Below are 25,002 nucleotides of genomic sequence, written 5' to 3'. Positions count from 1 at the left end.
AGTGGGGAATTTTGATTTAATACAATTTATTGGACATACACCATTGCAGTTTTGCACTGTTTGTAATGGGAAAAAAATTCATAAATGCAATGGCGTATGTCCGAGAAATTGTATTTAATGATAGTTTTAATAATTTAAGATACTAAATTTTTTTTTCTTTAACATAATTTGTAATTTAAAGCACATGTATTAGGTGATTATTTTTTTGATCGGGCACTGGATTTATCAAGTTACTTCTATTATTAAAAGAAGTAACTTAACATTCGCCCAAACAGCACAAACGAAGCAGCGAACAAGCGAGTGACTTGCACGGGCGCGCACCTCTTCGTTCTTCGCCTCGATGTAGGCGACGTCGGTCTCCAGCAGCTCCATGGACACCACGCCCTGCACGTCGAGGGCGTGCTTGCGGCCGTCCGCGACCGCCTGCTTGCCGTTGTCCAGCGAGAAGCCGTTGTGCTCCTTCGTGGTCGCATTGCCGTTCATGTTCAGCACGCCAGACCTGCTCACAGTCAGATTTGTTCTACAACCAAGCTGACAAAATATTTGTCGACAAGTATTTGGTCATCACTGAAGGGCGCTGGAACTTCAACATTGGCTGCAGGTTTTCAGTTATGATACTTTATTTTCTTTATCAACTTAATTGCTAACCACCTGATGAAAATACTATTAAAAAAAAAAAACCTTCTGTCCTCCATGTAACAAGCCTGAGAGAACTGAGAGAACTGCAAACACACTCACATGTTGTTCATGTTGTTGTCGACTCCGAACTGAGCTCGGCTTGACTTCAGGGTGTCCGACGACGGCAAGTGGCCATTAGACTTTGCCTGAAAAATAAAAACCAATTTATAAACAACTGAGAAGTACCTATTAATTGATGCTAATTATATACAGGAAAAAAATTACTGATGAAGTTTGATTTAAACAAATTGTATAAAAAAACAAGAATTAAGAATATTGCATAATACATAAATTTTAACAAAATCAAATCAGAAAATATTTCATTACTAGGGACTGGAAAAAATTCGCCAGTTCAATGACCGCCAGGATGGACTCCACGATCCTGTGCACACTCGAGCAAACGTCACCAGTTCATTGGCTGCTGACTTGTGAGGCGTATCAATTGGGAGACTTGTGATTCGATACTGCTTTGAATGAGGGTCTATAATTGGCCCACAGTCCTCCAGGTTAACAGTGAACCAATAGTAGAAGTTGCATAAAATTACAATTATATGCATTTTAGCATGTTGTGAAATGAATACGCAATATTTTCCGGTCTCTATTCATCACACATTCATAACATGAAGAGCAAGAACTTCCCAAACTTTAACTCCAAGTTCAACCACTGTATTTCAAATTAAATTTTTCAAACACACTAGCATGTTGTGTCATATTAGCTATGCGTACTTGCATTTTGTTATAAAAATTACCTTTGGTGTGAGTGGAAATCAATCTCCCACTTCAGTGCAGTAAACACCAGATGTCACTGGTAACGCACGTGCATGTTGATAATTCCACACCCGCCAACTCACACCGTCATCTGACCCACCTTAAATCCTTGATATCGCCCCAACCACCACCCTAAAAGGCGACCTTGCAATAAAAGGTTGTACTGTCCTTTCTGCAACTTGATCCCTGCATTTCTTGGGCAATGCTAATTAGAGTATCAATTTCTCACTCAAAATATTTTTACTGTCATATTTTTACCTACACTTTTAAAAAGATAATTAGAAATTGAAAAAAAACAGAAACAAGTTGCCAGAGTTTGAGTAGGATAATCAGACCAAAATCAACGTACTGATAGCAACAATGTACTGACAGGGACAGTGTACTGATAGCGATAGTGTACTGATAGCAACAGTATACTGATAGGGACAGTGTACTGATAGGGACAGTGCACTAACAGCGACAGTGTACTGATAGAAACAGTGTACTGATAGCGATAGTGTACTGATAGCAACAGTGTACTGATAGCGATAGTGTACTGATAGCAACAGTGTACTGATAGTGACAGTGTACTGATAGCAACAGTATACTGATAGGGACAGTGTACTGATAGGGACAGTGCACTAACAGCGACAGTGTACTGATAGAAACAGTGTACTGATAGCGATAGTGTACTGATAGCAACAGTGTACTGATAGGGACAGTGTACTGATAGCAACAGTGTACTGATAGTGACAGTGTACTGATAGCAACAGTATACTGATAGGGACAGTGTACTGATAGGGACAGTGCACTAACAGCGACAGTGTACTGATAGCGATAGTGTACTGATAGCGATAGTGTACTGATAGCAACAGTGTACTGATAGGGACAGTGCACTAACAGCGACAGTGTACTGATAGTGACAGTGTACTGATAGAAACAGTGTACTGATAGCGATAGTATACTGATAGCGACAGTGTACTGATAGCAACAGTATACTGATAGGGACAGTGTACTGATAGGGACAGTGCACTAACAGCGACAGTGTACTGATAGTGACAGTGTACTGATAGAAACAGTGTACTGATAGGGACAGTGTACTGATAGGGACAGTGCACTAACAGCGACAGTGTACTGATAATGACAGTGTACTGATAGAAACAGTGTACTGATAGCGATAGTATACTGATAGCGATAGTATACTGATAGGGACAGTGTACTGATAGCAACAGTATACTGATAGGGACAGTGTACTGATAGGGACAGTGCACTAACAGCGACAGTGTACTGATAGTGACAGTGTACTGATAGAAACAGTGTACTGATAGCGATAGTGTACTGATAGCAACAGTGTACTGATAGGGACAGTGTACTGATAGAAACAGTGTACTGATAGCGATAGTATACTGATAGCGATAGTATACTGATAGCGACAGTGTACTGATAGCAACAGTATACTGATAGGGACAGTGTACTGATAGGGACAGTGCACTAACAGCGACAGTGTACTGATAGCGACAGTGTACTGATAGCAACAGTATACTGATAGGGACAGTGTACTGATAGGGACAGTGCACTAACAGCGACAGTGTACTGATAGCGACAGTGTACTGATAGCAACAGTATACTGATAGGGACAGTGTACTGATAGGGACAGTGCACTAACAGCGACAGTGTACTGATAGTGACAGTGTACTGATAGAAACAGTGTACTGATAGCGATAGTGTACTGATAGCAACAGTGTACTGATAGTGACAGTGTACTGATAGGGACAGTGTACTGATAGCAACAGTGTACTGATAGGGACAGTGTACTGATAGTGACAGTGTACTGATAGGGACAGTGTACTGATAGTGACAGTGTACTGATAGGGACAGTGTACTGATAGTGACAGTGTACTGATAGGAACAGTGTACTGATAGTGACAGTGTACTGACAGCGACAGTGTAGGTACTGGTAGCGACAGTGAACAAGGTGCATGTTCGAAGTGGTCATGGAGTAAACGTGACGATGAACCACCGCCGACTCACGTGAGCTGGTTGGTACGACGGCAGGACAGCGAAGTTGGCGTAGGGCTTGTTGTCGTCGGTGATGGCGTAGCTCCACTTGGCCGGCAGGACCTGGTGCTGCACGTGGTAGGGTGGCGCTGCAACCAGACACGAGCGCTAGGGGCGTGTGTGCTCCCTTTGGCACGGCCGCCCGCCCCGCCGTGCCATCCTCCGCCGTGGCAGCCCTGGCACACTTTCACTACGAGCACGTCTACCCTCGTGACCACCCTTACGCAGGGACTTCTCAACAGTGCAGTCTGAATAGTGCATCTTCATCGCATCAGAGTACACAGCTGTCGAGTTCCTTCATACTTAATAATTTTATAATTACTATTTTTTTTCTAGATGATGTAAATAGAAACGTTAAAAACTTACTTTTTTTGCTTCTTTTTTTTAAAATGGAAACACTCAATAACACAATTAATCCATACAAAGCTAGTGGTGTGCCTTTTCGTATTTTCCTGAAGAAACAGAGAATGGCTATCTCAATGAACTTAGTTTTGGTTGCAAACACTTGAAAGGCTCCCACAGATTCTTAAAACAAAAGTCTTTTGAGGAGTTCAAATGAGTGCAGGGATACTCGTATTCATATAAACATACTACTTAGTTTGGGGTTATAAACAATACAAAGAATGAAAAATGCAACTGAAGCAAAAAAAAAAAAATTCACTGTCGTTTATAAAGCATGTAAGTGGCAATATGAAATTGTAAAACAAAATAAAACAAATTTTCTTCCCAAGGCTTCTTTTGATAGTTCATATTTAACAAAGTCAATTTTAATAATTTGATTTAAAATCATTATTTTCTTTCACTGCGTGAAAGTTTAATAAATGCAAACATTATATATGTAATTAAAACAACATTGTTGGTTTCTATAAACGGCTGTGTAAAACGCAATAAAGTGTGACGTTGTACAATAATAAATGTGTTACATTATTGTGCCCTATGAATTTTACAAACTGGTTTGTATGTATATAATTTGGTTGTTGAACATTTTATGCCTTGCAGTCTTGCTTTATTGCTTGGTTTATAAACCCGGCCTTACAGCTGTGCATGAGAACATTAATACCTAATATTAAATTTACAAGGGCATTCATCTATACACACACTTGTAATAATATAAAATTTGAGTAATGACATGATTTTATGTTGTGACTTAAAAAAAAATATGTTTTATAGTTAGAGACCCGGAAAATTCGCGGGTTCAATGACCTCCAGGATGAACTCCAATATCATCTTCACACTTGGGCAAACGCCACCTGTACATTGGCTGCTGACTTGTGAGTCGTCTCGACTGGGGTGGCCTGTGATTCGACACTTCTATGAGTGAGGGTCCCTAATTGGCCCTCAGTCCTCCAAGATTAACAGTGGACCAATGGCAGAAGCAGCACTAAGGTATAATTATTTGAATTTTAGCATAACACGATATGAACTCGCGAATTTTTCGGGTCTCTAGCTATAGTGGTCACTGTAAAGAAACCGGTGAAGGCACGGCGCAGGAAGCCCAGCGAGGGATGTAATGGAGTAGCTTACCGGCGTCCTCGACCCAGGACAGGTCCCGGTCCTGTTGCACGGGCAGCGTGTGGCCCGTGAGCACGGCGTAGTACCCCTGTAGCACGAGCACCAACTCCTCCGCGTCGCGGTCCTCCAGACTCAGCACCAGGTCCTGCACAGACACTTCGGGGCGTGAGCTGCGCGGCTGGGCCCCGGGCTAGTAGCGGCAGTCACAGCTGACACACACTTCCTTTCAGTACTGTGTGAAGATGACTCGAGGACGCAAGAGAGATGACTACAAGCAACCTCAGGCGACCAACTGAAGCATGTCATGGAATACCAATAAAGCCGGGAGGGGGAGGGGGTTTCCGGGGGCCCACCCATGGAAAAATTGTGTTATTTAAGCATTTTCCATACCTACATGTAACAGTTTCTGTGCTATTGTAACTTCCATGTATGAACCCACTACCAGTTGTAGTAGGAATTACAATGCAAGCCGGCGATTTCGGCACCCCCACAGCTTTGCGCCCGGGGCGTATGCCCCGCTTGCCCCCCCCCCTCTCCTCCCCCCCTCCCACCCCCCAGGGTTGCGGCCCTGAGCGCATTTATAGTGGCCACAGTAGTCCGCTGTGTCGCGCCTGTTTCATCGAGGAAGAAGCAAGCACTTTTGCCCCTGGAGCAGAGGCAAGTCACGTGACAGGGATTATTCACATTCCACCACCAAATTTAATTCTATTTATTGTCACTTAAGAAACCACACCGCCTATGTGACAAAAAGAAAAACGTTTCAGGAGAGTTTGGTAACAATGAGCAATGCTGGAACAGAATGATAGCGTGTGTTGGAAAAAAGACTACAGTAGTGCATTCTGTTGGATTTTTGGTAAAATACATCATGAGAAGATGCTAAATGCTTACGTTTCCATGGAGAAACAAAAAAGTAAATTTAAAAACGTCACTTAAGTGACGACATATAATGTTTTCTGTGTTGAAAAAAAAAAATTGCAACTCAGTATAATAATAGTGAAGGTGTGGTAGTTTCACATACTGTTGTCGATTTGGCAGTTTTCAAGTTTTAGTTTCAAGAATTATTTTTTTAAAGACATCAATGTTACACAATGCTGAATAAATACCAAGAATTATTAAAAAAAAAAAAACCACATTGTGAGCAAAATGCACTGCAGAAAGCATGAGACATAGTTAACTTTGTAGTGTAGTGTTTTAAATTATTATTTACTGATTTTTCACATGTTTTGCCAGGTAAGCATTTTATACCATAAGTGGATCCTACATGTTTTTTAATACAAGCAACATCAGTAAACTAATTACAAAGATTTATTTTCCTGAAAAAAAAAATTATGAAAGTTAACTTAGACCATAACTGAGCAAAATTATTGTTTCCTTGTGCTTGTTATTACTAGAGACCGAAAAAAAATTGCGGGTTCACTTCGTGATATGCTAAAATTCAAATAATTATACAGTTGCGCTGCTTCTGCTATTGGTTCACTGTTACTATGTAGGACTTTTGGCCAATTAGAGACAATCAATCAAAGAAGTATCCAATCACAAGTTACCCACTTGAGACGCCTCAAAATTCAGAACCCAATGAACGGGCGCCGTTTGCCCAAGTAGGCAGAGGATTGTGTAATCTATCCTGGAGGTCATTGAACTCGCAAATTTTTCCAGTCTCTAGTTATTACATAATGTGTGAAAATTAAGTCTGAATAATTATAAGGAGCAAATATTGGACTTAAAAGTGATATCTCCTTCTCAATAATAACATCACAAGAATAACTTTTCAAACAAAAGCAAAATATTAATTTCGAGAAAGGCATGATTTCGATGTTACCTTGATTTCAGTGCTGACGAAGCAGATTCGAACAACTCGAGATAACTCGTCTTCTCTCCGCACAATGACTAGACTCATTTGTTCGATGTCTGCCAACGGAACAGGCTGCACAAAAATATACATGTATATACACACTCATACATACACACTCATACGCATATACTCGCATTAACATCAAACACATCAGCTTCTAAAGAGGAGACAGGAAGCTGATGTGTTTGATGTTAATGCGAGTAAACTATTGAGATGAAAACATAAATGTTTACAGTAATTATTATTAATTTAAAAATCTGTAACACTTAACAAAACACAAATTGTGTATTGTCCGAGATGTAATTCTCGAGTACTCAGTCACACTGAAACAATATTTGAAGTGATGAAGCAAAAAGGATGAAACCCAAAGTTACTGCCTGAGGAATACTTATGAGCATTTCATCTCATTTTTCCCACATCTCTACCATTATGGTGTGTGGAGGGGAGGGGGAAAGGTGGCAAAAATACATACTTTTCATTCCATACACACATTTGTAATTTGTATTTGCAATCACACAAAAGTTTTTCTTCACACCTGAAATATGTAAGTACATATTTTTGAATTTAAACTTTATAAATAGCAACAATTGCATAATAAATAAGATGTAACCATGCAATTACAGTTTTTATTTATAGGTTTAATAATTATGAAACTGGACTGCAAAATAGTTTTATTACATAACTATATTTAATTGATGCCATAACAACCAGAAACAAATAAAAAATGCATTCTTTTAGCAAAAAATTAAAAATTAATTGGTTTACCGCTGGGTACACTGTATTACCTATGCCTAATAACAGCGCACAAATATTAGTCACGAGGAAGTGTTGTGAAGTACAAGAAACGAGTGACATAGCCCTCGTATAGAGTTAAAAAAAGACTTGGTATTTTGTCATTTTATATTGTGTAATGGCTTTAGATCCTTTATCATACTATCTCCTGTATCGATTTTCTCAACTTTATGTAGTCTCTTTTCATTTCAAATCTCTCCAAATGTAAGGCACCCTACCTGCCTTTCCTCTATGCTTTGTTTCTGCTTCTTACTGGACAAATATCTACTGAAATACAACACTCACCACACTGTTCCTCATGCCTGTGATCTGGCTGATGCCAAATTTCGGGCTCACCAAGATAACTCGCTCAATATTCGAATCCTGAAAGCACGTATACACACATCCCTCGTTAACCACCCACACACTCACACACATCTGACCGGACCAATGTTGAAACAAAAAAACATCACACGTCATAGTTCACACACAAACAACCAGCCAAAGACAAAATATATAACCTCAAGATCTCACAATTTTGTTTAGATATTCTATTCGAAGGGAATCAAATGAACACAGTACATAAAAAAATACGTAATCAGAATGAATGCTTATCTATATCGCACTTCCAGGCACAACAAAAACTTTCTTTCCATTCCTGATACCTATTTTTTATTTTTTTTTTAAATTTAAAATCAGTAAAATTTTTTTATAATAAATCATTTTAGAGAGATACTATTCTCTCGCTGACTAACTTAATAATCCCAGTTAAAAATTAATATATTTCAAAAACATATATTTTAAATACACCCACCGTGTACATGAAGAAAATTTTATTTGTAGACGGGCCCTTGCATGTTTGGCAATACACAGCTGACATGGTTGTGGAAGTATAATAGTACGAGCTGACAAAACTACAAACCTGGAACCCATTTGGGATCATCCGAATCTGGCCGCGCATCAACGAATTCAAAGGCCAAGGTGCGCTGGGCCCCTATTTTCCAAACAAAACGTAAAAAATTCTAAGTATTTAGGCACAACATCCCACACCGCCACATTGTCTTGTTAGTAGAGCAGGCTTGAGGAAAACTGGGAGGTACAATCAACACAGGCATTAGCTGTTAGTCATCACTAGATTTTCAACAGTTTATATTAATACATTAAGTTAATTTTAAAGTGTACAAAATTTGTAAATGATAATTTTTAACAAGATGGATATTTTATTCAGAATTTTTAAGTTCTTAAAAAATTTAAAAAAAGAAGTGCACGTAGATTAAAAAAATTAAGTTCAAATGACTAAAGTACATTTTCAGTATATTTATGACAGTCTTTTAAAATGTATTTTTACGTTATCCTTAACTTATGTTAAATTACTTACGAGACTATTATAGTGAAGTAACTTGTATGTGGGGCATCATAACAACTGCTAACTGGAAGATAGTAATTTACATTCCGCACTACCTAAAGTTTTCCAATTTTGTACGAATCTGTATTCATACTGCTTTGTTACAGATATCAAAAAATAAATATAACAAAAAAATCAATGCTCTTAATGCACTTAATGCTCAAATTTGCTTAACCAAACCAATAATTTTCCTTCAAATTTGTCATGCTTCCCGCTTCTATTTTATTGGTCTTTAAAGACACGCTGTCACATTTACGTAAAATTGTCTCATGATTCATGGTGATGTTTAGTGTGAAAATACACATGTCCAATTCCTTTGCTACTTGAACATGTGTTTTTTTTTTTTTTTTTTTTTTTTTTGGGATTCCTAGCTACGAATGAAATAATTCAACTGTAACAGCAATAAAAAATGCCTTGTGTTTTTTTTTTTTTTTTTTTTTTTTGCCATTTGAGAATATTTAGCAAACTGAAAACACACCAGAAAGGCAAGGAATAAAAGGCCTTTTTTTTCAAGACAAGGGTGCCAACAGACACATAACTGTGAACAAAATGTACCTTTGATATATTGAATACAGCGGCAGTAACCACTAAATTTTTTTTAATACAATCCTATTTGAACTATCTTCATTGATGGTATGACAGTGATTGTAAACAAAAAAGTATACAAATTGTATAAAGTAAATGGTTTTAAGATTTTAAACTTCACAGATGTGATACGTGTTGGAATTGTTAGGTTTATTTTAAAAAAAAATATTTTTTTTTACATTTATTGTATTTAAGAAAGCAAGCATTGTAAGCAGGAAATGCACCATTTCTGAAACTTTATACATGGGAAATAAATAACATTCTTCTTGCGAGGGGAATGTTGGGACTTTAAAAATATGATGTTATAATCAGGAGCATTATAACAGGTTTCTAATGTAATAACAATAAACTAATTTAATTGTTCGGCCCGTGAGTATAATTTTTCCTGGTTTTTGACGTGATAACGTCTTATAAATCGACGAACGCCGGCTGCACGCACGAAAAAGCATGACTCACCGTCATGTTCCGCCTGAGAGCCGAGCGTGCAAGAACCGGCCAAACCACAGAGCAAGAAAATCTTCCATAACATCAAACAGGTCAAGGCAGGCTTTTGAAAAGCAGCAATTTAAAAAAATTTGATTTATTTGTCCAATTTTCGTCATTTCAAATTAACAAATTTATCGACATTGATTTGATTTCAGTTTATTTCCAAAACTAATTGTTCGCGATTAGGTTTAAACATAATTATTTAAATTAAATTTGCAAAAACTGTAAATAATATTTGAAAATTAAAAAGTATGAAATTCTTCATGACTGTTTTGTTATGACGTTATCACGTGTAATCATCGTCCGTAAACCGACCCGACGGACGACCAGGCCCGGGGGAAGGTGGCGACTCACCCTGATGTTGGTGGAGAAGCACTTGGCGCCGTAGCTCGGCAGCTCGGCGATGATGTTCAGGTAGTAGAGCTTGGCCTGCAGGCTCGTCAGGCTCTTCTGGCCCGACGGCGACAGGTTGTGGTTCAGCTTCAGGAAGTGGCCAATCAGCTTGCGCAGCTCCTTGCGCTTCATGGAGCCCATCAGCGACACCGGCACGAACCTCTCCAGCCCGAACTCCCGCCTGCCGGCACACGGCGCTGCCGCGTCAACTGATACTCATTGACACTACTGAGAGGTAGTTACTGGCTTTTTTCACGTGACGAAAAAGTGTCCCGTTACGCGCATTGTCCCGTTAAGCTCATTGTACGGTTGCGCCGCATCTATCTCTCTTCCACTCGATTAAAACAACCATCGATTTAACTTTTTCGAGGCACATTAAACTTGAAACACTCCCATTCGTTTCCTACTTTTCCTATCATCGTCCTATCCTTAACAGAACAACACAGATTGGAAGAATTTAAATAGCAAACATGTATAAAAGTTATAGTTAAAATAATCGCTTCGTTAAACTGATAAACATATTTGAATTAATGAGTGCAAATAAAAGTAAGTTTATCAATTAAATTGTAGATTTCATTTAACTCCTTTTTATCCATAGAAAATAGTGATAATTAAATAAGAATTATTCAATTTTATTCATAAAAATATGCAATCTTTTCATCAATGTTTTGTTATGACGTTGTCACGTTAAACCATCGTCCGTAAACCGACTTTACAGACAACCAATTTTTAGGTGAGACTTCTTTGCTGAGGGGACTAAAATTTTTGAGCGTTAAGAAAATTCCAGTTGCATGAGGCGAATAGTTAAGGTACAGATATGTACTTGGGAACCGGTGGGGGAGGAGACAGCAGGGGAGAGATAGACATGATGTAGCATACTTGCACACTTGCATACTTTCACACAGCTCGCATAATTGCATATATATATATATATATATATATATATATATATATATATATATATATATATATATATATATATATATATATATATTATCGGCGACCTCACCCAAACAGAATTATGTTTCCTATACCTAACAATATAATAAGCAAGAAGTTTCACTTATGTCACACATGGGTTCCTCGCACTTTTTTTTTTTAAATTTTGATGCGGGTCTGTCTCCGCAGCGAGGGTGAAGACATGGCGGACGACTATACTTGTTGTCGTTGCCCGGCAACAACTCTCTCGGGATGAGCAGCTTACCGAGATACATCACCCGTGCTGGAGAACGTTGGTGTGCAGGCTATCCCGAACTAGATGGCCATGTGTTCTGACCCGTGGACACGCCCCTACCAGACTAGCACTCTCATTAGTTCTCTCACTGGGAGGAGAAGGTGTCTAGAGGGTTCAATAACTACTTACACACCTGTTCCCGACAGCATTTAGTTTTTATTGTGGCGCTCGTGGATGCTAGCAAGAAAATATTACCAGAAGATACGGCAGGCACACGACATCCGTGCCGGGGGATGCGACAAGAAAATATGAAATTTAAAAATTAAGAATTTGAATTCAAATGTAAAAGCAAAAGTATTAGGAGAAGTTATTCTCACCCTGGCATACCTGTATCGAAGCAGGTATATGTATATTTGGAAGTTTCGCGAGCTCTAAGCATGCTCATCAGAACATGTTCCAAAATGTTTCTCGAATATAAGGGATGGGACTTCGTGCTTGCCAGCTGTGCGACACGTCAGCGGTCCGTGACGTCCGACCAGTGGCGGATCCAGGATTTTGGTTTGGGAGGGGCTTGACCCAGTTGAGGCTAGGCTTTATCAAGGCAAACACTAAAACAATAGTGGACCCAGATGCTTTTGGAGCGAGGCTTGAGCCCCTTAGCCCCCCCCCCCCCCTCTGGATCCGCTACTGTGTCCGACCGAGCCACGGGCACTCACTCGATGGCCTTGACGGTGATCTTGCCCGCCATGTTGTTGGAGATGGCATGCTGGTGGATGTTCAGGGCCGCCAACCTGAGCGCGATGTCGTACTTGAGCTCAGGCGCGTACCTCTCCTGCACCACGTCGTTGCAGCACTGCAAGGGGACAAACACTCTGGAGGTGCAGCCGTCGACACATCACTCCTCGGCACGGCCCGCGGCTCTGCCTCGCCTCGATGTGTGCCTCCAGCTACCGGTGTTACATAGTCACGCCGAGTTGGGATACTACATCCCACGCACAAAACATTATATCCTAGCGTAATTTTTGAGGTGGCGGCCGAATGAGAATTTAGAATAGTCAAAATAAATTTAAAGTTATTTTTCCCCGGAAATTGCTCCCTCGGCTAATCAATGAAGTGCCCTAAATGAAAAACAAAATTTAATAAGACCTTCAAAGAGCTGAGCAACCTCTTATAAAGGCTCAGCGCGGACCACCGCGCATGCGCCAACCCCGGGAGGGGAGGCTAGAAGCAAGGAACATCACAACAGCGGGGAAGAGAAAAGGAGGGTGGGAGAGGCCGTTGATGCCCCGGCGCACTGTTTGAAAGAGGCGGGACCTGACCGCTGCACTTGTGTCATGCAATAAAACTAATTGCAATTAACTTCAAGCATTCTGAAAATCAGGAAACACAGTTGAATGATTAAATATTCATTAAGATTAAAAAATTTTGAAGGGTACTTGTTGCAGATCAGCAAATAACCTCCAACCCACGCATGGATAAACATAAAAAGTACCCTAACAAAATATGTACCTTAAAACAAATGACAAAGTCCTAAGCTGGATTAGGAATGGCACCAGAGTCCCAAGTTTCAGTTCTTATGGTAGTTATTTTTTTAGAATCATTATGCTCTAATTAAAGAAAAAAAATTGAAATAAAAAATATTTTAGCTGTTGCAAGACAAAATAAAAAAAAAGTACTTAAAAAACAAATGTTAGATGTTATACTTAAGTAGGTACTTGGCTTAATGTAAAACTAACTTTAATTTTGTATGCAAACAATAGAAATAAAATAGTAAAAGAACTGAGTGATAATTATAAATACAGCTGGTAAAGAATAAATTCAATCACATTAAAATTTTTAAAATAAATACTCAGAATTCATATCAACATAAACATGTGTATAAAATTAATTAAATAATTTAGTAAAATAATCTAGATAAATTTTAATTCTAAATGAAAAACAAATAAATTTGGTATAATGAATGTTTATTCTAATTTATTAATAGTAATTATACTTACGTAAACATAACCTCACTTATATAAATACACTTAAAAAATTTGTAAACACAAATTCTATCACTAATATTCAGAATAATTAAATGTTTATAATGATATGGAACAGTATTTAATATCAATCACTAAAGTAAGAATTAAAAGCACATAATATAATTTTTAATTGTACCTATGTAGTCTTTTTCATTGTCATGTTTTTGCTGTATGCTGCAGATGCATCGTAACAATTCACTCTTGTCATTTTCTCGTAACATGACTGAAAAGGTGTATAACTTCATAAAGTTCACTCAAGTTTCAGCTCGCACCAACCTGCATGTAGAGGTATTCGAACGCCACCATGTCCCGCTGGGCTAGGTCGCAGGCATCCTTGGGCACGAAGGCCACCCGGAACAGACAGCACAGGTTGTGGGAGCCTGGGCGTGCTGCTATCTGCATCACGCAGGGACACCGTGGCGGTTCAGTGTTCGTACGTTACCATCTACATCACTGACGGGATACTGTTGGGAGGCTGAGGTGCCTTAAGAAGAAGAAGGTAAAGGAACACCCCGATGCTACCAATCCTCGTCAAGGTCTTAATTAAATGAATTGTGCCACAGGTTTCAACCAATTGGATTAATAAAATTTTATCATCTTTTCTTTACGCCCTCAAATACAGTTTCATAAAAAAGTAAAATAAAATAAACTACTGTTACTAATTTTAAACATAAACATAATATCCAAGCAATCTAAGCTGGATATTAGTTTCTGATCACACACTTTTCCCCACACTCTTTTTTCTCTGGATTTGACACTAGTTACAGGGCAGTAATTTATTCCCAAAAATTACTCCTGTCAAACAGGGAAAGTTTCTTAATAAAGGCCATGGTCGTATTTCTTTCCCAATAACCGTGTCATATGACGTGAGTTACTGTCTCCAATGACCACATTGTCGATGATCAATAAATATAAAATTATAGGCAAAGGGGCGTTGCATAGCAATAGTTTTTATTTAAAACAAGTGTACAGATTGAAGGTATTTGAAAACCTAAAAAACAAATAAATTCCAAATTTTTAATTTGGACCAGTTTAGCTATTCCTTAGAACCAGAAGACTTAATGCCAAAAGACAATCATATATGAATGCTTTGGGGTCCAAAGCAAGGTGATGTGTTCAAGATGTGGAGGTGGAAAAGTGGAAAAGGTAGTCTAGGTTAAGCAGGTATTCGTGGTGGGGAAGGTATTCGTGGTGGAAAAGGTAGTCGTGGTGGGGAAGGTATTCGTGGTGGGGAAGGTAGTCTAGGTTAAGCAGGTATTCATGGTGGGGAAGGTATTCGTGGTGGAAAAGGTAGTCTAGGTTAAGCAGGTATTCGTGGTGGGGAAGGTATTCGTGGTGGAAAAGGTAGTCTAGGTTAAGCAGGTATTCCTGGTGGGGAAGGTATTCGTGGTGGAAAAGGTAGTCTAGGTTAAGCAGGTATTCGTGGTGGGGAAGGTATTCGTGGTGGAAAAGGTAGTCTAGGTTAAGCAGGTATTCGTGGTGGAAAAGGTAGTCTAGGTTAAGCAGGTATTCGTGGTGGGGAAGGTATTCGTGGTGGAAAAGGTAGTCTAGGTTAAGCAGGTATTCATGGTGGGGAAGGTATTCGTGGTGGAAAAGGTAGTCTAGGTTAAGCAGGTATTCGTGGTGGGGAAGGTATTCGTGGTGGAAAAGGTAGTCTAGGTTAAGCAGGTATTCGTGGTGGGGAAGGTATTCGTGGTGGAAAAGGTAGTCTAGGTTAAGCAGGTATTCATGGTGGGGAAGGTATTCGTGGTGGAAAAGGTAGTCTAGGTTAAGCAGGTATTCGTGGTGGGGAAGGTATTCGTGGTGGAAAAGGTAGTCTAGGTTAAGCAGGTATTCATGGTGGGGAAGGTATTCGTGGTGGAAAAGGTAGTCTAGGTTAAGCAGGTATTCATGGTGGGGAAGGTATTCGTGGTGGAAAAGGTAGTCTAGGTTAAGCAGGTATTCGTGGTGGGGAAGGTATTCGTGGTGGAAAAGGTAGTCTAGGTTAAGCAGGTATTCATGGTGGGGAAGGTATTCGTGGTGGAAAAGGTAGTCTAGGTTAAGCAGGTATTCGTGGTGGGGAAGGTATTCGTGGTGGAAAAGGTAGTCTAGGTTAAGCAGGTATTCGTGGTGGGGAAGGTATTCGTGGTGGAAAAGGTAGTCTAGGTTAAGCAGGTATTCGTGGTGGGGAAGGTATTCGTGGTGGAAAAGGTAGTATAGGTTAAGCAGGTATTCGTGGTGGGGAAGGTATTCGTGGTGGAAAAGGTAGTCTAGGTTAAGCAGGTATTCGTGGTGGGGAAGGTATTCGTGGTGGAAAAGGTAGTCTAGGTTAAGCAGGTATTCGTGGTGGGGAAGGTATTCGTGGTGGAAAAGGTAGTCTAGGTTAAGCAGGTATTCGTGGTGGGGAAGGTATTCGTGGTGGAAAAGGTAGTCTAGGTTAAGCAGGTATTCGTGGTGGGGAAGGTATTCGTGGTGGAAAAGGTAGTCTAGGTTAAGCAGGTATTCGTGGTGGGGAAGGTATTCGTGGTGGAAAAGGTAGTCTAGGTTAAGCAGGTATTCATGGTGGGGAAGGTATTCGTGGTGGAAAAGGTAGTCTAGGTTAAGCAGGTATTCGTGGTGGGGAAGGTATTCGTGGTGGAAAAGGTAGTCTAGGTTAAGCAGGTATTCATGGTGGGGAAGGTATTCGTGGTGGAAAAGGTAGTCTAGGTTAAGCAGGTATTCGTGGTGGGGAAGGTATTCGTGGTGGAAAAGGTAGTCTAGGTTAAGCAGGTATTCATGGTGGGGAAGGTATTCGTGGTGGAAAAGGTAGTCTAGGTTAAGCAGGTATTCGTGGTGGGGAAGGTATTCGTGGTGGAAAAGGTAGTCTAGGTTAAGCAGGTATTCGTGGTGGGGAAGGTATTCGTGGTGGAAAAGGTAGTCTAGGTTAAACAGGTATTCATGGTGGGGAAGGTATTCGTGGTGGAAAAGGTAGTCTAGGTTAAGCAGGTATTCGTGGTGGGGAAGGTATTCGTGGTGGAAAAGGTAGTCTAGGTTAAGCAGGTATTCATGGTGGGGAAGGTATTCGTGGTGGAAAAGGTAGTCTAGGTTAAGCAGGTATTCATGGTGGGGAATGTATTCGTGGTGGAAAAGGTAGTCTAGGTTAAGCAGGTATTCATGGTGGGGAAGGTATTCGTGGTGGAAAAGGTAGTCTAGGTTAAGCAGGTATTCGTGGTGGGGAAGGTATTCGTGGTGGAAAAGGTAGTCTAGGTTAAGCAGGTATTCATGGTGGGGAAGGTATTCGTGGTGGAAAAGGTAGTCTAGGTTAAGCAGGTATTCGTGGTGGGGAAGGTATTCGTGGTGGAAAAGGTAGTCTAGGTTAAGCAGGTATTCATGGTGGGGAAGGTATTCGTGGTGGAAAAGGTAGTCTAGGTTAAGCAGGTATTCGTGGTGGGGAAGGTATTCGTGGTGGAAAAGGTAGTCTAGGTTAAGCAGGTATTCGTGGTGGGGAAGGTATTCGTGGTGGAAAAGGTAGTCTAGGTTAAGCAGGTATTCATGGTGGGGAAGGTATTCGTGGTGGAAAAGGTAGTCTAGGTTAAGCAGGTATTCATGGTGGGGAAGGTATTCGTGGTGGAAAAGGTAGTCTAGGTTAAGCAGGTATTCATGGTGGGGAAGGTATTCGTGGTGGAAAAGGTAGTCTAGGTTAAGCAGGTATTCGTGGTGGGGAAGGTATTCGTGGTGGAAAAGGTAGTCTAGGTTAAGCAGGTATTCGTGGTGGGGAAGGTATTCGTGGTGGAAAAGGTAGTCTAGGTTAAGCAGGTATTCATGGTGGGGAAGGTATTCGTGGTGGAAAAGGTAGTCTAGGTTAAGCAGGTATTCGTGGTGGGGAAGGTATTCGTGGTGGAAAAGGTAGTCTAGGTTAAGCAGGTATTCATGGTGGGGAAGGTATTCGTGGTGGAAAAGGTAGTCTAGGTTAAGCAGGTATTCGTGGTGGGGAAGGTATTCGTGGTGGAAAAGGTAGTCTGGGTTAAGCAGGTATTCGTGGTGGGGAAGGTATTCGTGGTGGAAAAGGTAGTCTAGGTTAAGCAGGTATTCGTGGTGGGGAAGGTATTCGTGGTGGAAAAGGTAGTCTAGGTTAAGCAGGTATTCGTGGTGGGGAAGGTATTCGTGGTGGAAAAGGTAGTCTAGGTTAAGCAGGTATTCGTGGTGGGGAAGGTATTCGTGGTGGAAAAGGTAGTCTAGGTTAAGCAGGTATTCGTGGTGGGGAAGGTATTCGTGGTGGAGAAGGTAGTCTAGGTTAAGCAGGTATTCATGGTGGGGAAGGTATTCGTGGTGGAAAAGGTAGTCTAGGTTAAGCAGGTATTCGTGGTGGGGAAGGTATTCGTGGTGGAAAAGGTAGTCTAGGTTAAGCAGGTATTCATGGTGGGGAAGGTATTCGTGGTGGAAAAGGTAGTCTAGGTTAAGCAGGTATTCGTGGTGGGGAAGGTATTCGTGGTGGAAAAGGTAGTCTAGGTTAAGCAGGTATTCATGGTGGGGAAGGTATTCGTGGTGGAAAAGGTAGTCTAGGTTAAGCAGGTATTCGTGGTGGGGAAGGTATTCGTGGTGGAAAAGGTAGTCTAGGTTAAGCAGGTATTCATGGTGGGGAAGGTATTCGTGGTGGAAAAGGTAGTCTAGGTTAAGCAGGTATTCATGGTGGGGAAGGTATTCGTGGTGGAAAAGGTAGTCTAGGTGAAGCAGGTAGTCGTGGTGGGGAATGTAGTCGTGGTGGGGAAGGGAGTTGTGGTGGGGAAGGTAGTTGTGGTGGGGAAGGTAGTCCTGGTGGGGAAGGTAGTCCTGGTGGGGCAAGTAGTCTAGGTTTAGCAGGTAGTCTAGGTGGAGCAGGTCGAGGTGGGGCAGGTGGTCGATACGGAGCAAGTAGTCTAGGTGTAGCAGGTAGTGGAGGTGGAGCAGGTAGTGGATGTGGAGCAGGCAGCAGAGGTGGAGCGAGATAGACGCACCCTGGCCAGCGGCTCGTCGGGGTCGAGCAGGGTGAGCTTGTTGCGCCGCAGACTCTTGACGTGCTCCACGACCAGCGAGAAGTGCTCGGCCGCCTGCAGGCACAGCTTCTGCTGCAGCGACTGCGCCACGTCTCGGACCAGCGTCGTCGCGTCGTACTTGAACGACTTGGTCTGGCCGTTCTCCAGGAACACCTTCAGCACGTTGGGCATGAAGGGCAGCGCCGCGTCGCCCAGCGAGAAGGTCGAGGGCTGCACACGTGCCCACGTGGCTGCTAGTCCGTGAGCTTGTCAACCGGCACTATGCCATTGTTTGAACAAATGACAAGTGTAGGCTAAATTCGGGGGCGGCAAGGGAAGATAGTTGCCACCCCGGAATTGTCAAAACCCGGTATTCAGCCACCTCACAATCAAATAAAAGTTTAAAAGCACGGTACTGTCTTCATTATGCTTTTCGTTTGCTTGATTTTTGCTTACTTCATGAAAGATCACTCAATCAATTGAAGACAGACTTACTCTTGAGTTGTGTGTAAATTATATATTCTTTTCAAATTGTTTGACTGTGAATTATTTAACAATAAATCTTTTAGGGAAAATAGAGAATGTTAGCATTTTTTTTTTGTGATTTGTGGTGAAAATTGTCTGTAAAAAAACCAACAATTTAAGGCTATTTTTTTTATTTCCCAGGAAAGAACCCCTTTACAGGTGAGGGCATTCCATACCCCCCAGACTCCGGTACGCCTGGCCAACCCACAGTAAAAAGCTGAAAGAACGCCTCTAATGACAAGGTAACATTAATTCATGAATAATGTACTGAAGTCCCTCGTAGAAAAAAATCGGAATGTATGGGAAGATGTCTGACGAGCAATGCTGAGGAACAAAGTTTTGTATTCCCTCCAGCGACCTGGGGGACTGGATGTTCAGCACTTCCAGGTGTATTCAGGGGGTGATCCCTCCACATCCGTTACGCATCTGCGACATCTGTGCGCATCTCTAGACACGCAAAACACAAAACAGAAAATTACAATGGATGTTTTCCATTAGCGAACATTGTTACACGGAAAATGAACAAAACGCCAGCACGTGGATGAAATAACAGAACTAAACGACGACGGGTAAAACAGTGGACATCTTTGTGCAATGTAACTTGTCTTAAAATGTAATACCAACTCTACTGCCTCATGTTGTTCTGCCAAGTGTTTGCGAACAATTTCTCGTGATTGTCAGCGTTCGTAAACAAAACATCGTGTGTTGCTTTGCAAGTAAAATTTTGGGGAATGGGCATATCACCGGGACTATCGTTGAGAACTGGTGACACTTGAGAGATGTTGCATGACGCATGAATGTTAGTCTTGATATAATGGTAACCACGTGCCGTTTCGAGTGTGTGTGTGTGTTCGTATCGTCAGCTCCGAAGACGGTCATCCCCCGCACCCCTGGTGTCCAGCGGGGACACAGCAGGTCGGCGGAGAGGACAGATCCTTGTAAACAAAGGACGAGAACATAGTGCCGATTAGTTTAAGTCAAGTCTAGGGATTATTACCGTTAGGCTAGGAGCCAACAGGGCTTTTTCTTAGCGTGAAGCGGTATCATCAGGTGTGTTACGAACCAGGTCAGAATAAGCGCCGGACGTCTCCAAATTTGAAGCTAGGTGAGGGCAGACACAGAGACTTCGCACAAAGTGCTGCTTGGAAAAGTACATCTAGAAGTGGTTCTTGAGCTACAACCCTCCCGGTTGAGTACGAAGATCCCACACCTCTCCTACTTTGTCAGTGTCAGCTGGTGGTGCAGAATGCCAGGATTGCATCTCACTCCAACACTCGCGGATAAGTGAAGTGTACTGGCAGGGGCGCAACAACTAAATTTCCAAAGGGGGGGGGGGGGGGCAATATACCTTGTTATACAGAATCATCGATCCCCCGTATTGAAGCGGGGGGTCCGGGGGTCCTCCCCCGGGAAAATTTGTATTTCAAGGTGGAAAATGGTGCTATCTAAGCAGTTTTATTATCTAAAAATTGACTACACAGCAATTTCTTTGCCCCCGTTTGCCCCCACTTCAAGGTTTCAGAGGGGGGGGGGGGCAAAATACCCTTGCCCCCCCCCCCTGTTGTTCGCCCCTGGGTACTGGCGAAGGGAGGTGGGTGACAGTGTCTCACCGGGAACAGCGGCGAGCCGTTGACCACCACGCCCTCCGCGAAGCGCACGCGGGAAGGGTTGGACTTGAGCTTGGCCTTCTTGGAGGCGCTGAGCAGCGCCGACTTCCGCGCCGACTGCAACCACGAGGAGACACGGTCGCAGTTCCTCTCCCCTGGACCACTGCCCCGACACTCTTGTGGAGAAGCAACACGTGCACTCACATCCGAGCTGACCTGGGCACTCTTGTGGACTGCTTTCTTCCGGTCAACATGTATGATGAAGCCCGCTGAGCTACTGGCCTTCAGACCGTTCCCAGACTTCAATTATTTTAGGCTAGTTTTTAATAATTTTATTTTTTGACGTGATAACGTCTTATTAAATAGATGAACGCCGGCTGTACTTCACGAAAAAGCACGACTCATTGTTCACGTTCCGCCTGAGCCGAGCGTGCAAGAACCGGCCACAACCACCGTGCGAGAAAATCTTCTATAATATCAAACATGTTAAGGCGGGCTTTTTTGAACTAATTGTTCGTGATTATATTTAAACCAAATTGTTTAAATTAAATTTGCAAAAAAACTGTAAATAAAATTTGAAAATTAAAAAGTATGCAATTTTTCATCAATGTTTTCTTATGACGTTATCACGTAAAATTATCGTCCGTAAACCGACTTTACAGACAACCCCCCCCCCCCCTTTTTTTATAGAATGGTTATTATCTTTAGATGTGTGTTAGCTCTTAATTTTATTTTATTTTCATTTTACGGCTACTTTATTTTCCGCTTTAGTGAATATGTGTAAAAGTTGGTAAGATCGTAATTATTATCATTATTTAAAGTATATTATAAATTTACTTGTTACATGCCGTAAAGCTTTTGTGATAATTTTTTGATGGCGTATTTATTTGGACAGCAAAAGCTTTACTGATTTTGTTAAAACTAGTTTCAGTTGAAGTGTTAGTAAACGCGCGCTTATTGTAATAAAAATTGTTGGGTATTTTATATGCACCATTATAGACTTATCGAAATTTGCAATCCAAGATTGGCTTTCGTCGATGTGCTGAAAACTCGAATTTTTGTCTTTCACAAAAAAATTTTTGAAATAAAAGTTCATTCCTTAACTTTATTTAAGGCTCTTATAACTGGCGCCTTCCTTAAATATGTCTTTACTATTTTAAATAACTTTTTGAAATAATATATAGGGATCGGAACAGCTGGTACAGTTGTGTGCAAAAGTTAAAAATTAGAACTTTTTTTTTTTTAATTTTTGCATTATTTTAAGGCTGCTCCCAGACATGTGTCCGAATTGTGATGGCGAGGTCAAAGGGTACTTGATGTAAGCTTTTGGACATACGCCATTGCTATGCAATGGCGTATGTCCAAAAGCTTACATCAAGTCATGCACTCCCATTGCACAAATCTTTCAAAGATAAGGTCAAAGGGTGATAAGCTTTCACAGCGATATGAAGAGTATATTGTCAGCTGCCACTGAAAGGAGAAGAGGCTGAAAGATTTCGCGAAATCATTTAACAAATGAAATTTCCGAACATATGTGAGTTTTTGCAACACATTCTATTCGGCAACAGCTATGAAAGCTTGGGATGACATTGTTAAGCCGAACATTATGATAAAATACTCAATATTTAAACTAATGTAAAATTAAATTTTAAAATCCACGAATGTTGTGAATAGCCTTAATTAAGGCTGGAATAAAAAGAGCGCGATAGCGGCTCGAGCCGGAATGTTTGTGTCGACACGAATAATTTTTTTTAAAGACGTTATTAAGACAGTTTACCAAAAAATATTTAACTGGGATATAAATTTTTGCTGAAAACAAGTGACATTTATCAGGTGCAAAATTTTGTAAATGCTGAAAAATAAACTAACCGTCTAACATTGTTATGTCTCTCATCGTTGATGGTTTAATTACATTTGGTTAAAATTCAATATCCATATCATTAGAAGAAAAAATAATAATATAAGAAATATATTTAAAAGATACAATTTATTTGTACAGTGTTGAATATTTTTGTAATAGTTCTCGAAGTTGTGCGACAGTTTCAATATCACGTAAATGTGAATTATTCTTAATAACAATTCTTCCATTTAGCAGACCAGTCCAGCGCATAGAAACTATTAAATACAAAAACTTCGAATATAATTCTACCATATTCATGTAACAGAATAATATTAAAGTAATCACTACTTCTATTATCTATAAGGTCACCTCTTCCAGTAGGAAACAAAGTAGGAAAAGCTCTAGAAACACAACCATTGCGTGTGAATTAATTAATAGGTGTATCCATTTCGGGACAAGGTAAAATCTGAGTTTCGTTATTTTTATCTCGAACTGCTAATTTTTCGTTAATTTGAGTCAAGATTACACTTCTCCAGCAGCTTGCAAGCTTGCGTCCAGCTTGTCACGTGACTTGAATAAGGCTTGCCGTGCAAGCTTCACACATCAAAGCACGATTCAAGCTTGATTCAAGCCTTCTTTCCCATGGTAAGCTTGCCGCAAGATTGTCATTTGTAAACTAGGTACATCGAATCAAGCTTCGTTCAAGCTAACAAACTTGTCACGGCACGCTTGATTCCAGCTTGTCGTGGCAGGCTTGCTGCAATTTGCCACGTGTAAACTAGGTACATCGAATCAAGCTTCGTTCAAAGGTAACAAACTTGTCACGGCACGTTTAATTCCAGCTTGTCGTGGCAGGCTTGCTGCAAGCTTGCCACGTGTAAACTAGGTACATCGAATCAGGCTTCGTTCAAGCTAACAAACATGTCGTGGCAAGCTTGATTGCAGCTTGTCGTGGCAGGCTTGCTGCGAGCTTGCCAAGTGTAAACTAGTTACATCGAATCAGGCTTCGTTCAAGGTAACAAACTTGTCACGGCAAGCTTGATTCAAGCTTGTCGTGGATGGCTTTCTGCAAGCTTGCCACGTGTAAACTAGTTACATCTAATCAAGCTTCGTTCAAGCTAACAAACTTGTCATGGCACGCTTGATTGCACCTTGTCGTGGCAGGCTTGCTGCAAGCTTGCCACTTGTAAACTAGTTACATTGAATCAGGCTTCGTTCAAAGGTAACAAACTCGTCGTGGCAGGCTTGATTCAAGTGTCGGAAGTGACTCACGTTGTCGAGCGGCGGCTGGCAGACGGTGAGCCGCACCGAGTCCTTGCAGGCGCGCACCAGCTGGATCACGTGGTCCCGGGGAGCGCTCTTCACGTCCTCTCCGTTGATGACGAGGATCTGGTCCCCGGGCTGCAGGCGGTCCACGCTGGGGCCGCCCTCCGTCACGAACCTGCCGGTGAGTACTTCCTCTCAAGCCCTCCGTCATTCCATTCACTGTCGGCCGAAACAATCACTGCCAGTATTTCAATTACTCTCTTAGAACAAAATTTGTATACTGTGATATTCATTTTTATTCAAAAATCCGAAAACTGAATTTGAACCCGATCAAAAAGTAATTCTTCTGAGTAGGAGGCGCACGCCTTGTCACATTAATTTTATTTTCTAGAAATGTTTGGCTGGCTGGTGAATCTCATCACCAACCATGCAAACACCCTACCTCTGGATGACAAGCGGCAGAGAGCAGACGACAGGCAGGAGTACCTGACGATGACAAGGGGCAGAGAGTAGACGACAGGCAGGAATACCTGACGATGACAAGGGGCAGAGAGTAGACGACAGGCAGGAGTACCTGACGATGACAAGGGGCAGAGAGTAGACGACAGGCAGGAGTACCTGACGAGGTCAAGGGGCAGAGAGTAGACGACAGGCAGGAGTACCTGACGATGACAAGGGGCAGAGAGTAGACGACAGGCAGGAGTACCTGACGATGACAAGGGGCAGAGAGCAGACGACAGGCAGGAGTACCTGACGATGACAAGGGGCAGAGAGTAGACGACAGGCAGGAGTACCTGACGATGACAAGGGGCAGAGAGTAGACGACAGGCAGGAGTACCTGACGATGACAAGGGGCAGAGAGCAGACGACAGGCAGGAGTACCTGACGATGACAAGGGGCAGAGAGCAGACGACAGGCAGGAGTACCTGACGATGACAAGGGGCAGAGAGTAGACGACAGGCAGGAGTACCTGACGATGACAAGGGGCAGAGAGTAGACGACAGGCAGGAGTACCTGACGATGACAAGCGGCAGAGAGTAGACGACAGGCTGGAGTACCTGACGATGACAAGGGGCAGAGAGTAGACGACAGGCAGGAGTACCTGACGA

The 25,002-nt window shown here is 41.7% G+C and overlaps 1 protein-coding gene across 3 annotated transcripts in view; it reads right to left on the bottom strand.

Moving 5' to 3' along the window:
* LOC134537383 (uncharacterized) overlaps positions 1-25,002 on the bottom strand; it is a 243,491-nt gene that overhangs the window by 19,346 nt on the left and 199,143 nt on the right. For 2 of the 3 annotated variants that reach the window (XM_063377748.1, XM_063377749.1), the window contains 13 exons: positions 23,900-24,068; positions 20,791-20,904; positions 18,638-18,886; positions 13,962-14,081; positions 12,378-12,514; positions 10,449-10,668; positions 8,541-8,612; positions 7,925-8,002; positions 6,815-6,919; positions 5,008-5,140; positions 3,457-3,572; positions 739-824; positions 322-499 (listed from right to left, as the gene is read on the bottom strand). In XM_063377748.1, the coding sequence (XP_063233818.1) occupies positions 322-499; positions 739-824; positions 3,457-3,572; positions 5,008-5,140; positions 6,815-6,919; positions 7,925-8,002; positions 8,541-8,612; positions 10,449-10,668; positions 12,378-12,514; positions 13,962-14,081; positions 18,638-18,886; positions 20,791-20,904; positions 23,900-24,068 (1,777 nt within the window). The remainder of the gene's footprint in view (positions 1-321; positions 500-738; positions 825-3,456; positions 3,573-5,007; positions 5,141-6,814; positions 6,920-7,924; positions 8,003-8,540; positions 8,613-10,448; positions 10,669-12,377; positions 12,515-13,961; positions 14,082-18,637; positions 18,887-20,790; positions 20,905-23,899; positions 24,069-25,002) is intronic. The other variant, XM_063377750.1, reaches the window with a different exon arrangement.

Source organism: Bacillus rossius, chromosome 12 (genome assembly GCF_032445375.1).
Source record: "Bacillus rossius redtenbacheri isolate Brsri chromosome 12, Brsri_v3, whole genome shotgun sequence".
In the NCBI taxonomy this organism is placed as follows: Eukaryota; Metazoa; Arthropoda; class Insecta; order Phasmatodea; family Bacillidae; genus Bacillus; species Bacillus rossius.
Note: the sequence above shows the minus strand (reverse complement) of the source record. Positions and strands in the feature narration are given on the sequence as shown.